The following is a 13,722-nucleotide window of genomic DNA, read 5'->3' on the forward strand; positions in this document are numbered from 1 at the left end:
TTTGGGGGGGGGGTGTTCAGGTATTGGGGAGCCCCCCCAACATCACGGTTGGTGCTTTCAGAGGTATGGAAATAAGCGGTTGGGGGGTGCGTGTGTGTGTGTCCCCAGCTAAAGCCAGCAGGTTTTGGGGGTCTCCTCCTGCCCCCCCCCGGCAGATTTTTTGGGCAAAGAAATCACCGGAACCACCCTAAAAAAATCTCAACCACCCCTAAAAATCACTGGAACCCCCCTAAAAATCACTGGAACCCCCCTAAAAATCACTGGAACCCCCCTAAAAATCACTGGAACCCCCCCAATCACTGAAACCCCCCCTTACCCCCTCAAAATAACTGGGAGAGGGTGTCCCCCATTTTTTTTCTACAAAAGAATTTTAAAAAACAGCACACAAAAAAGAGAGAAAAATAATTAGTGATAACGAACAAACTGGGTGTACTGGGAGAAGTCATTCTGGGGAGGTGGTCTCCCACTTTGGGGGGGCCCCACAAAGAAGGGGTGCCCCCCCGGCTCAGGCGGTGTAGGCGTGGCTCATCAAATGTTCTTTGTTCTCTCCAGGTTCCCGTCCCGTTCCCAGAAAGTTGAGTTTTTTCCGGCAAATCTTGAAGGCGACGAAGGTCACGTACGCCAACGCAACGGCCGCCACGATGGCGAGGAGCAGCCCCAGCACCAGCGCTGTGGGGTGGGGGGGACACCCCCGGAGAAGGGGGGGAGGAGCACTTTTGTAAAAAATTTGAAAAATCTGATACAGAATTGTTGAAACCCGGTTAAAACGCGGTGACTGCTGTCCGCGGGGAGCGGAGGCAGCGCTTACCTCTGGCAGAGCCTAAATCGCCGCGGAAACCGGCACCGCTGCTGTCTTCTGCGGGGAGGGAAACTGGAGTGAGACGGGCGGGGGGACGCAGGAGGGGGTGTCCCCGAGGCCGCCCCCCGGCCCCTCACCCGGTTTGGGGGCGCAGCGGGTCAGACATTCCTCTCTGCTCGGGTAATTGTTTTTGTTTCCCCGGCAGCCGCCGTAGATGAACTGCCGGCAGGTTCCGTTGTCCGGGCTGTAGTACCAGTGTAGGAAGGAAGCGCGGCACGGGCCGGTCACTGCGGGGGCGGTGCAGTGTTCTGGAGGGGGGAAATATTTTTTTTTTGGGGGGGGGTACGTTGGGTGCAGACACCCACCGCCCTACCAAAAAAAAAAAATAATATTTTCCAAAAATTTTCCTGGCGCCGGAGGGGAAAGGGACTCGGCGGCGCGGTTTTACCGGCGAAGGCGGGGTCGACGTCGCTCCGCTTGGCGTGCTTCTCATGTTTCTTTAGGGCTGGGGAAAACGATTAAAAATTTAAAAAATTAAAACTTAAAAAAAAAAAACAAAACCAGACCAAAACGAGCAGATTTGGTGGGTTGTTTGGAGATGTTTGACAGCAAAATAATTTTTAAGAAATCCAAATAACGCGATGTGGTGGGTAATTTTACAGCGCCTGACGCTAAAACAATGAAAAAAAAAAAACAAATAAACTAATTTTGTGGGGAATTTGGGGTGTTTGACACCAAAACTACGACTCGGTGGGGTAGCTTGGGGTGTTTGGTGCCAAAAGAATTTTTAAAACCCCCGAGTGACCCGAGTTGGTGGATGACGTGGGGGGTTTGACGCCAAAGCAAGAAAATAACCCGATTTCGGCGGGTTGTTTTGAGGTGCCTGACAGCAGAGCAGCTAAAAAAAAAAATACAACACCGAATCGGGTCATTTTGGGGCGTCTGACACCAAAACAACTTAAAAATAAATGAAATAACCCCCAAATTGGGTGATTTTGGGCCATCTGGCAGCAAAACAACTTTAAAAAAAACCCCCAAATAACCAGGAAATTAGGTTGTTTTGGGGTGTCTGACACCAAACCAATTAAAAACCTGAAATAACTGCCGAACCGGGGGTTTTGGGGCGGTGTGACACCAAAGCAAGTTAAAAACCCCCCGAATCAGCACCAAATCGGGTCGTTTGGGGCCATCTGACGCAAAAGCGATTTCAAAAAACACGAAATAACCGCCAAAGTGGGTCATTTCGAGCTGTATAACCAAAGCGATTTAAAAAAAATCGGAATAACCCCCAAATTGGGTGACTTTGGGCCGCCTGGCACCGCAACGACAACCACCCACCCCAAATAAGCCCCCGACTGGGTCGTTTTGGGGTTTTTGGAAACGGTTGCGGCGCCGGAGTCCCCCGAAGGTCCCCGGCGGGTGGCGCGGGAGGGTCCCGGTGCCCTCGCCCCCGCCGAGGACGCGGCCCCGCCAGCATTCCCGCTCCCGCAAGGAGTTGTTGGCGTTCCCGGCGCAGCCCCCGAAGGAAAATCTCCGGCACGAGCCGCTCGTGGCGTTGAACCCCCAGCGCGTCAACAAGGCCTCGCGCGGGCCCAGCACCTCGGGCAGCCAGCAGATCTCTCCCAGGAGGGAACAATTCTTAATTATTGATTTATCATTTATTATTTAATAATTATTTTATTTATTAATTAGTTATTAATGATTGATTTAAATTTTAATTAATGAGGCCAGTGACAATCGGGCCTCACTTCCCCCAAATTTTAGGGGGCAGACACAACCTCTGCGACTTGGGGATTTATCACTAAAAATTTGGGATTTACCAGCTGAAAAAAAAAATTGGAATTTGATTGGAATTTGCCGGCTAAAAAAATAAAAAGGGGATTTGCTGGCTAAAAAAAAAAAATTGGAATTTGATTGGAATTTGCCGGCTAAAAAAATAAAAAGGGGATTTGCTGGCTAAAAAAAAAAAAAAATTGGGATTTGGTGGTACAAGGCACAGCCCCAATTATTCCCCCCAAAAAAACCATCCAGCGGCCCCGTGATCGGCCTGGAAATGGGGAGCGAGGGTGAATCCGCTGGGATAAGTAATAATAGTAATTAATAATTACCGAATAATAGTAATAGACCCACAACAATCGACCAAATAAGAAGAATAAATCAATTAATAATAATAAATTGTCAATAATAAGCCAAATAATGCTAATAATAAGCCAAATAATGCTAATAATAAGCCAAATAATGCTAATAATAAGCCAAAGAGCCAAAAAATTCCAGTTTTAGAGCCTAATTCCCTAAATTTGCTGCCCCTCCCTCAAAATTAATCCCCCTCCCAGGGTCCTGACGAGGTTTTGGGGACTCCAGCAGCTGGGGAGGTCCCAAATTTCTTCCTCGTTAAGCCGCCGAGGTAACGAACTCGGTGGAAAAGTGAAAGTTCGTTCCTGTTGACAGGAATTTGAGGGCAGCGACCGGGCGAACTCGCTGCCGGATCAGCGGGATCCGGATTTATTTTTTTTACCGAGGGAGGGGGCGGAATAAAAAAATGAAACATCAAAACAGAAATAGCAAAATTCCAAAATCCAAAAATAAAAATTTCCAAAAATTTCCCAAACCAAAAGCCGCTGCTTCCTTCGGAGGGAGCGGGACGAGTCCTGCGACCGGGGGGGGGGGTTCAGAGCCCCCCCTCAAGGCAGGGACCCCTCTAAACCCCCCCAGGACGCCCCCCAAAACCCACAGCCCCTCCCCGGCACCTTGAGAGCCCCCCCTCAAGGCAGGGACCCCTCTAAACCCCCCCAGGACGCCCCCCAAAACCCACAGCCCCTCCCCGGCACCTTGAGAGCCCCCCCTCAAGGCAGGGACCCCTCTAAACCCCCCCAGGACGCCCCCCAAAACCCACAGCCCCTCCCCGGCACCTTGAGAGCCCCCCCTCAAGGCAGGGACCCCTCTAAACCCCCCCAGGACGCCCCCCAAAACCCACAGCCCCTCCCCGGCACCTTGAGAGCCCCTCCTCAAGGCAGGGACCCCTCTAAACCCCCCCCAGGACGCCCCCCAAAACCCACAGCCCCCCCCCGGCACCTTGAGAGCCCCTCCTCAAGGCAGGGACCCCTCTAAACCCCCCCCAGGACGCCCCCCAAAACCCACAGCCCCCTCCCCGGCACCTTGAGAGCCCCTCCTCAAGGCAGGGACCCCTCTAAACCCCCCCCAGGACGCCCCCCAAAACCCACAGCCCCCTCCCCGGCACCTTGAGAGCCCCTCCTCAAGGCAGGGACCCCTCTAAACCCCCCCCAGGACGCCCCCCAAAACCCACAGCTCCCTCCCCGGCACCTTGAGAGGCCCCCCTCAAGGCAGGGACCCCTCTAAACCCCCGCCCCCCAAAACCCACAGCCCCCCCCCGGCACCTTGAGAGCCCCTCCTCAAGGCAGGGACCCCTCTAAACCCCCCCCAGGACGCCCCCCAAAACCCACAGCCCCCTCCCCGGCACCTTGAGAGCCCCTCCTCAAGGCAGGGACCCCTCTAAACCCCCCCCAGGACCCCCCCAAAACCCACAGCCCCCTCCCCGGCACCTTGAGAGCCCCCCCTCAAGGCAGGGACCCCTCTAAACCCCCCCCAGGACGCCCCCCAAAACCCACAGCCCCCTCCCCGGCACCTTGAGAGCCCCCCCTCAAGGCAGGGACCCCTCTAAACCCCCCCAGGACGCCCCCCAAAACCCACAGCCCCCTCCCCGGCACCTTGAGAGCCCCTCCTCAAGGCAGGGACCCCTCTAAACCCCCCCAGGACGCCCCCCAAAACCCACAGCCCCCGCCCCGGCACCTTGAGAGCCCCCCCTCAAGGCAGGGACCCCTCTAAACCCCCCCAGGACGCCCCCCAAAACCCACAGCCCCCCCCCCGGCACCTTGAGAGGCCCCCCTCAAGGCAGGGACCCCTCTAAACCCCCCCAGGACGCCCCCCAAAACCCACAGCCCCCCCCGGCACCTTGAGAGCCCCCCCTCAAGGCAGGGACCCCACCCCAGACCCCCCCCCCACCCCCCCCGCGGGTCAGGACCCCCTCAGGGTCCCCCGAGGGACCCCCAAAGGGCTTCAGAGCCCCCCCCCCCCCCAGAGCGGGGACCCCCGTAACTCCCCTCAGGGGCCCCCCCCCCCTCAAGTCGCAGCCCCCCCGGGCCCGCTGGCGGCCGTTACCGGGCGGGGAGCCCTCGCCGACGGCGGCTGCGAGCAGGAAGAGGAGCGGGAGGAGCCGCCCCGCCGCCATGGCTGCCGCTGCTCAAGGGCGGCGCTGCCCTCGCCCGCGTCACACAGGTGCGCCCCGCCCCGCCCCAAGCCCCGCCCCCTCGGCCCGACGCCTACAGGTGCGGGCACGCCCCCTCAGCAGGCCACGCCCCTTAGAGTGCCACGCCCTCTCAAGACCGCGCCCCTTAGAACGCAACGCCCTTCAGAGGCCACGCCCATTGGAACACCACGCCCTTTCGAGGCCACGCCCCATCCCCGCCCATCACAAGTCCCGCCCCCTCCTCGTTTGCACGCGGCGCGGGAAACAGCGCTTGGGGGAGCCGGGGCTACGGGGCTATAGGGGGATATGGGGGCTATGGGGGCTATAGGGGGATATGGGGGCTGTGGGGGCTACGGGGGCTATAGGGGCTGTGGGGGATATGGGGGCTACGGGGCTATAGGGGGCTATGGGGGCTGTGGGGGCTATAGGGGTTGTGGGGGCTATAGGGGCTACGGGGCTATAGGGGGATATGGGGGCTACGGGGGCTGTGGGGGCTACGGGGGCTGTGGGGGCTGTGGGGGCTATAGGGGCTGTGGGGGCTACGGGGGTTGTGGGGGCTATAGGGGTTGTGGGGGCTATAGGGGGTGTGGGGGCTATAGGGGCTATAGGGGGCTATAGGGGCTGTGGGGGCTATAGGGGCTATAGGGGGCTATAGGGGGTGTGGGGGCTATAGGGGCTATAGGGGCTACGGGGGCTGTGGGGGCTATAGGGGCTATAGGGGCTATAGGGGCTATAGGGGCTACGGGGGCTGTGGGGGCTATAGGGGTTGTGGGGGCTATAGGGGCTACGGCGGCTGTGGGGGATATGGGGGTTGTGGGGGCTATAGGGGGATATGGGGGCTACGGGGAATATGGGGACTATAGGGGCTGTGGGGGCTGTGTGGGATATAGGGGCCTATAGGGGGCTATAGGGGGATATGGGGGGCTATGGGGGCTATGGGGGCTATGGGGGCTATGGGGGGCTATAGGGCATATAGGGGCTATAGGGGACTATGGGGGCTATAGGGGCTATGGGGGCTATGGGGGGCTATGGGGGCTATGGGGGCTATGGGGGGCTATAGGGCATATAGGGGCTATAGGGGACTATGGGGGCTATAGGGGCTGTGGGGGCTATGGGGGCTATAGGGGCTGTGGGGGATGTGGAGCCTATAGACACTATAGGGGCTATGGGAGCCTCTAGGGGATATGGGAGGCTGTGGGGAATATGGGGCTATAGGGGACATAGGGACTATGGGGGCTATAGAAGCTATGGGGGGGGCTGTAGAGGCTATGGAGGCTATAGAGGATGTGGCGGCTATAGGGGCCTATAGGGGCTATGGGGGGCTATGGGGAATATGGGGGCTAGAGGGGGCTATAGAGGCTACAGGGGCTGTAGGGTCAGGGGAGCTGGGGGGTCTGTAGGGGCTATAGAGGATACAGGGGGCTATAGGCGCTCTGGGGGGCTATAGGGGCCATAGGGAGCTATGGGGCCTGTGGAGATCTACAGGGGCTGTAGGGGGCTATAGGCGCTACAGGGTCAGGGGAGCTGTGGGTTCTGTAAGGGGCTATAGAGGATACGGGGGTCTATAGGGGCCATAGGGGGCTGTAGGGGGCTATAGGGGCCGTAGGGGGCTATGGGGGCTATAGGGGCCGTAGGGGGCTATAGGGGCTGTAGGGGGCTATGGGGGCTATGGGGGCTATAGGGGGCTATAGGGACCGTAGGGGTCTATAGGGGCTATGGGGGCCATAGGGGGCTATAGGGGGCTATAGGGGCCGTAGGGGGCTATAGGGGCCGTAGGGGTCTATAGGGGCTATAGGGGCCATGGGGGCTATAGGGGCTATAGGGGCCGTAGGGGTCTATAGGGGCTATAGGGGGCTATGGGGGCTATGGGGGCTATAGGGGCTGTAGGGGGCTATGGGGGCTATAGGGGCTATAGGGGCCATAGGGGCTATGGGGGCCGTAGGGGTCTATAGGGGCTATGGGGGCCATAGGGGCCATAGGGGCTATAGGGGCCGTAGGGGTCTATAGGGGCTATAGGGGGCTATGGGGGCCGTAGGGGGCTATGGGGGCTATAGGGGGCTCTAGGGGGCTATGGGGGCTATAGGGGCCGTAGGGGGCTATGGGGGCTCTAGGGGGCTCTAGGGGGCTATGGGGGCTATAGGGGCCGTAGGGGGCTGTGGGGGCTATAGGGGTCTATAGGGGCCGTAGGGGGCTATAGGGGCTATAGGGGCTACGGGGGCTGTGGGGGCTATAGGGGTTGTGGGGGCTATAGGGGGCTATAGGGGCTATAGGGGCTATAGGGGCTACGGGGGCTGTGGGGGCTATAGGGGCCGTAGGGGGCTATGGGGGCTATAGGGGCCGTAGGGGGCTGTGGGGGCTATGGGGGCCGTAGGGGGCCATAGGGACCGTAGGGGTCTATAGGGGCTATGGGGGCCATAGGGGGCTGTGGGGGCTATAGGAGCTATAGGGGCCGTAGGGGGGCTATAGGGGCCGTAGGGGGCTATAGGGGGCTATGGGGGCTATGGGGGCTATGGGGGGCTATGGGGGCTGGGGGGGGCTATGGGGGGCTATGGGGGCTATGGGGGGCTATGGGGCTATGGGGGCTATAGGGGCCGTAGGGGCCTATAGGGCTGTAGGGGGGCTATGGGGGCTATAGGGGGCTATAGGGGCCGTAGGGGGCTATAGGGGCCTGTAGGGGGCTACTGGGGCTGTAGGGGGCTATAGGGGCTGTAGGGGGCTATGGGGGCTGTAGGGGGCTATAGGGGCTGTAGGGGGCTATGGGGGCTATGGGGGCTATGGGGGGCTATGGGGGCTATAGGGGCCGTAGGGGGCTATAGGGGCTGTAGGGGGCTATGGGGGTCTGTAGGGGGCTATAGGGGCTATAGGGGCTATGGGGTCTGTAGGGGGCTATAGGGGCTATAGGGGCCATAGGGGCCGTAGGGGGCTATAGGGGGCTATGGGGGGCCGTAGGGGGCTATGGGGGGCTATGGGGCTATAGGGCCGTAGGGGGCTATAGGGGCCGTAGGGGGCTATAGGGGCTGTAGGGGGCTATGGGGGCTATAGGGGGCTATAGGGGCTATAGGGGGCTATAGGGGCTGTAGGGGGCTATGGGGGCTGTAGGGGGCTATGGGGGCTATAGGGGGCTATAGGGGCTGTAGGGGGCTATGGGGGCTATGGGGGCTATGGGGGGCTATGGGGGCTATAGGGGCCGTAGGGGGCTATAGGGGCTGTAGGGGGCTATGGGGTCTGTAGGGGGCTATAGGGGCTATAGGGGCTATGGGGTCTGTAGGGGTGCTATGGGGGCTATAGGGGCTATAGGGGCCATAGGGGCCGTAGGGGGCTATAGGGGGCTATGGGGGCCGTAGGGGGCTATGGGGGGCTATGGGGGCTATAGGGCCGTAGGGGGCTATAGGGGCCGTAGGGGGCTATAGGGGGCTATAGGGGCTATGGGGGCCGTAGGGGGCTATAGGGGCTGTAGGGGGCTATGGGGGCTATAGGGGCTATAGGGGCTATGGGGGCTATGGGGGCCGTAGGGGCTATAGGGGCTATAGGGGCCATAGGGGCTATAGGGGCTATAGGGGGCTATAGGGCTATGGGGGCCATAGGGGCTATAGGGGCCGTAGGGAGCTATGGGGGCCATAGGGGCTATAGGGGCTATGGGGGCTATGGGGGCCGTAGGGGTCTATAGGGGCCATAGGGGCTATGGGGGCCATAGGGGCTATAGGGGCTATAGGGGCTATGGGGGCCGTAGGGGTCTATAGGGGCTATAGGGGCTATGGGGGCCATAGGGGCTATAGGGGCCGTAGGGGGCTATAGGGGCTATAGGGGCTCTAGGGGCTGTGGGGGCTATAGGGGCTATGGGGGCCGTAGGGGTCTATAGGGGCCATAGGGGCTATGGGGGCCATAGGGGCTATAGGGGGCTATAGGGGCTATGGGGGCCGTAGGGGGCTATAGGGGCTGTAGGGGGCTATGGGGCTATAGGGGCCTATAGGGGCTATGGGGGCCATAGGGGCTATAGGGGCTATGGGGGCTATGGGGGCCGTAGGGGTCTATAGGGGCCATAGGGGCTATGGGGGGCCATAGGGGCTATAGGGGCTATAGGGGCTATGGGGGCCGTAGGGGTCTATAGGGGCTATAGGGGCTATGGGGGCCATAGGGGCTATAGGGGCCGTAGGGGGCTATAGGGGCTCTAGGGCTGTGGGGGCTATAGGGGCTATGGGGGCCGTAGGGGTCTATAGGGGCTATGGGGGCTATGGGGGCCATAGGGGCAGGGCGGTCTCGGGGTCTATAGGCGCTCGGGGGGGGGGGGCGGAGGGGAGCCGCCCGGCGCCCCGCCCCCTCCCCCGCTCCTCCCCCCCTCCCCCTCCCCGCCCGCCCCCCGCAGCCGGTGCCCAGCGATGGCCGCGAACCGGCCGGGGCGGCGGCGGGCCGGGGGGGCGGGGGGGCTCGGGCGGGCGGTCGCCCCCCCCCCCGGCGGGGCTGCAGCGGCGCGCGGGGCGGGTGACGGTCCGGTACAACCGGCGGGAGCTGCGGCGGCGGCTGGAGAAGACCGAGCGCTGGGTGGACGGGAGGCTGGAGGAGCTGTACCGCGGGAGGGTGCGGGAGCGGCGGGAGCGGGGACCGGGAGCGGGGACCGGGAACGGGATCGGGAGTGGGGAACTGGGAATGGGAACGGGGAGTGGGAGTGGGGAATGGGGAAACGGGGTCCGGAAATGGGAACGGGGAACGGGAATGGGAACGGGGAATGGGAATGGGGAATGGGGAACGGGGTCTGGAACTGGGAACGGGAGTGGGGAACTGGGAATGGGAACGGGGAGTGGGAATGGGGAATGGGGAACGGGGTCTGGAACTGGGAACGGGAGTGGGGAACTGGGAAATGGAACGGGGGAGTGGGAGTGAGGAACAGGGAATGGGGTCCGGAAATGGGAACGGGGAACAGGAATGGGAACGGGGAATGGGGAACGGGGTCTGGAACTGGGAATGGGAGTGGGGAACTGGGAATGGGAACGGGAATGGGAATGGGGAATGGGGAAACAGGGTCCGGAACTGGAACGGGAGTGGGAACCGGGAATGGGAACGGGAATGGGAAATGGGGAACGGGGTCTGGAACTGGGAACGGGAGTGGGGAATGGGGAATGGAAAGTGAGGAACAGGGAATGGAAACGGGGAACGGGAACTGGAACGGAACCGGGAATGGGGAACGGGATCGGGAACCGGGAATGGGAGGGGGAACTGGGAATGCGAACGGGGAATGGGAGTGAGGAACAGGGAATGGGAGCGGGGAACAGGAGTGGGAACCGGAATGGGAACGGGGAATGGGGAATGGGAGTGAGGAACAGGGAATGGGAGCGGGGAACAGGAGTGGGAACCGGGAATGGGAACGGGGAATGGGGAATGGGAGTGAGGAACAGGGAATGGAGCGGGGAACAGGAGTGGAGAATGGGAATGGAAAACGGGAATGGGAAAGGGGAACGGTGAACAGGAATGGGAATGGGAGTGCGGAACGGGGAGTGGGAGTGAGGAACAGGGAATGGGAACGGGGAACAGGAGCGGGGAACGGGAAATGAGAAGCGGGAGCGGGAACAGGAATGGGGAACGGGAATGGGAATGGGAGTGGAGAATGGGAACGGGAACAGGAGTGGGGAACAGGAATGGGAAAGGGGAATGGGGAACGGGAGCAGGGACCAGGAATGGGGAATGGAAATGGGAATGGGCAATGGGAATGGGAACAGGAGTGGGGAATGGGGAATGGGAGTGGGGAACTGGGACGAGAGCGGGGAACAGGAGTGGGAGTGGGGAATGGAAGTGGAAGTGGGAATGGGAACAGGGAATGGGGAAGGAGAATGGGGAACGGAGAAGGGGAACAGGAACTGGGAATAGGAACAGGAATAGGGAATGGGAAGGAGAATGGAGACTGGGAATGGGGAATGTGGAATGGGAATGGAGATCGGGAAACTGGGAGTGGGAACCAGGAATGGGAGAGGGAACTGGGGACCGGGATGGAAATGGGAATGGGGAACAGAACTGGAATGGGAATGAGAGAGGGAACAGGAATGGGGGATGGGGATGGGAACCGGGATGGGAACGAGAATAGGAGAGGGAACTGGGACGGAAATGGGAATGGGACCAGGAACAAGGAACCAGGATGGGATCGGGAAAGGAACAGGAAAGGGAATTGGGGATAGGAACAAGGAATGCGATCAGGACAGGAACCGGCACTGGGAATGGGAGAGGGCAACTGGGGAAGGAACAGGGAGTGGGGAGTGGGAACGGGGATGGGAACTGGGGATGAGGATGGAGATGGGAACTGGGAACAGGAGAGGGAAACCAGCACCCACGAATGGGACCAGGAACAGGAGAAGGACTGGCACTGGGGTTGGGAGAGGGACTGGGGATGGAACTGGGAACACAGGGATGGGACCCGGGAACAGGAGAGGGACCGGGACTGGGAAAGGGGCAGGGAATGGGAATGGGATGGGGTGAGGACTGGGAATGGGAACCGGGGAGCGGGAGAGGGAACGGGGATGGGACCTGGGAGCAGGAGAGGGACCGGGACCGGGAATAGGGAGTGGGACCGGGGGATGGGAGCGGCACTGGGAGTGGGGACTGGACAGGGGGACACGCGTGGAGGGGTCGGGGGGGGGGGGTGGTGACACGTGGGGGGGACACGCAAGACACGTGGGGAGGGGTTGGGGCCGCTCCGGGTGCACGGAGAGGTCGGGGACACCCCTCCCACGGGGAGGGTGGGGACACGCGTGGGGGTGCCGGGTGGCCTTGGGGACACGCGGGGGGGTGCGGCCCCCCCCCCCACCCGTGACAGGAAGGGGAGATGCCGGACGAGGTGAACATCGACGACCTCCTGGAGCTGGAGGACGGACGAGGAGCGAGCCCAGAAGCTGCAGGTTTGGGGTTTTTTTTTTTTGAGGGGGACCCCACGCGAGTTTTGAGTGGGGGGAACCACGCGTGACACCCCACTTACCCCCCCCCCCCCCATCTATCCAGGCCATCCTGACGCCGTGCACCGCCGACATCGAGGTACGCACCCCTGTTTGGTGTGGGGGTGTGGGGTGGTGACACGAGTGGGGGGGCCCCACGCTGCCCACCCACGCTCCCCGACCCGCCCCGTGTCGTCTCCCGGCTCCGGTTGCTCCAACCGGGCTTTAAAAGGCAAAAATATTCGGTTCCGGCTTCTCCCGGGGGGGGCCCTTTTCTCCCCCGCTTATCTCCGCAGCAGCTCTTTTTTTTTTTTTTGGGTGGGGGTTGAATTATTATTATTTTTTTTTTTTTTGAGTGGGAGGGGTGGGTCCCTAATTGAGCCGCGCCCCCACGCAGGACTTCATCCGCGAGCTCCTCGCCCAACTCCGGGGGCTCCGAAGCAACAAGTTTTACAGCAACCCACCCCCGAGGACCCCCACCCAACCCCCCCCGTGACCCCCCCCCACGCGTGACCGTGGGGTGGGTCACCCACTTCCAGCACCCGTCAACACCCCTCCTCCCCTTCTCCAGCACCCACTGTACAGTATTTAACCCCCCACCTTGTAAATCCTTTGACCCCCACCCGAATAAAACCACGCTGCGCCGCACGGGTGGGGGCTTGGACTGTGACGGGGACCCCCCTAAAAATTTCGAGACCCCCCCCCCACAACGAGCAGAGCCCCCCCCAAAAAAACACCCCCTCCCTCCCCCAAGCCCGCCAGCTCTGTATTTAGGCGCTGCCTCGGGCCCCGTGGGGGGGGGACACTAGTGGGGTGTGGGGGGGGTGACAGGATCCTGCCCTCCCCCCCCCAAAAAATGGGGTGCTGCCCCCCCCCCCCGCCACGCTTAGACCCCCCTCCCCAAATTCCCTTTTATTGTGGGGAATGGGTGAAAACTTGGGGGGGAGGGTGATACTGGGGGGGAACTGGGAGTACTGGGAGGGGGAGGTGGGGGGATGATGAGGGGGCACAAGTGGGACCCCAAAAAGATGCTGGGGGTCTGCAAGCCCCCCCCGAGAGGGTGGCACCCCTCGGGGGGGGGGGGATGGGGGGCAGGGTGGGGGTTAGGGGGGCAATTGGGGTTTGGGAGGGAATTGGGGGTGGGGGGAGTTGGGGGAGATTGGGGGGCAGAGGGGGGGTTGGGGGAACTGGGGGCAGGGGGAGTTTGGGGGGGAATTGGGGGGCAGAGGGGGGGTTGGGGGAACTGGGGGCAGGGGGAGTTTGGGGAGAACTGGGGGGCAGATGGGGGGGTCGGGGGAACTGGGGGCAGGGGGGAGTTTGGGGGGGAATTGGGGGGCAGAGGGGGGGTTGGGGGCACCCTGACTGGCACCCGCTATGGTGGGGGTGTTGCAAGGTGTCCCAAAAACCCCTTGTGCACCCCTGGGAACCCCAAAGGCTCCCACTTGCACCCCCAACCCCCCCCATCTGCACGCCCAAGCCCCATCTGCACCCCAAACCCCCCCCTGCACCCCCAAATCCCCCACCTGCCCCCAAACATCCCCATCTGCACCCCCACACCTCCATCTGCACCCCCAAACCCCCATCTGCACCCCAAAAATCCCCATCTGCACCCCCAAACCCCACAAATTCACCACCAAACCCCCATCTGCACCCCAAAAATCCCCATCTGCAACCCCCAAACCCCACAAATTCACCCCAAACCCCCCATCTGCACCCCAACCCCAACCTCTGCACCCCCATATGCA

At 61.5% G+C, this 13,722-nt stretch overlaps 2 protein-coding genes across 2 annotated transcripts; one reads left to right on the forward strand and one right to left on the reverse strand.

Moving 5' to 3' along the window:
• Positions 1–388: 388 nt before the first annotated feature.
• Positions 389–5,045, reverse strand: LOC147596954 (putative Kunitz-type serine protease inhibitor). The gene is made up of 5 exons (XM_086769158.1): positions 4,976–5,045; positions 1,248–1,304; positions 937–1,107; positions 809–856; positions 389–669 (listed from the first exon to the last, which is right to left on the reverse strand). Exons 1-5 carry the CDS (start codon positions 5,043–5,045, stop codon positions 506–508), a joined length of 510 nt encoding a protein of 169 aa, XP_086625284.1. The 3' UTR covers positions 389–505.
• A 4,212-nt stretch (positions 5,046–9,257) lies between these two features.
• Positions 9,258–12,625, forward strand: LOC147596955 (protein phosphatase 1 regulatory subunit 14A-like). The gene is given in 5 exon segments (XM_086769159.1): positions 9,258–9,638; positions 11,863–11,913; positions 11,915–11,944; positions 12,045–12,077; positions 12,375–12,625. Coding segments are annotated over 5 exon segments (594 nt in total). The 3' UTR covers positions 12,474–12,625.
• Positions 12,626–13,722: the final 1,097 nt, after the last annotated feature.

Source organism: Chlamydotis macqueenii, chromosome 31 (assembly GCF_036417535.1).
Source record: "Chlamydotis macqueenii isolate bChlMac1 chromosome 31, bChlMac1.mat, whole genome shotgun sequence".
Lineage (NCBI taxonomy): Eukaryota > Metazoa > Chordata > Aves > Otidiformes > Otididae > Chlamydotis > Chlamydotis macqueenii.

Bases quoted from the DNA above. Each gene is read 5' to 3' on its own strand.
- LOC147596954 (XM_086769158.1), bottom strand. From the start codon at position 5,045: ATGGCGGCGGGGCGGCTCCTCCCGCTCCTCTTCCTGCTCGCAGCCGCC. The intron at 1,305-4,975 runs GTAACGGCCGCC...CGTTTTCCCCAG, and splicing joins CGGCGAGGGCTCCCCGCCCG to CCCTAAAGAAACATGAGAAG. The intron at 857-936 runs GTGAGGGGCCGG...CCCTCCCCGCAG, and splicing joins CCGCTGCGCCCCCAAACCGG to AAGACAGCAGCGGTGCCGGT.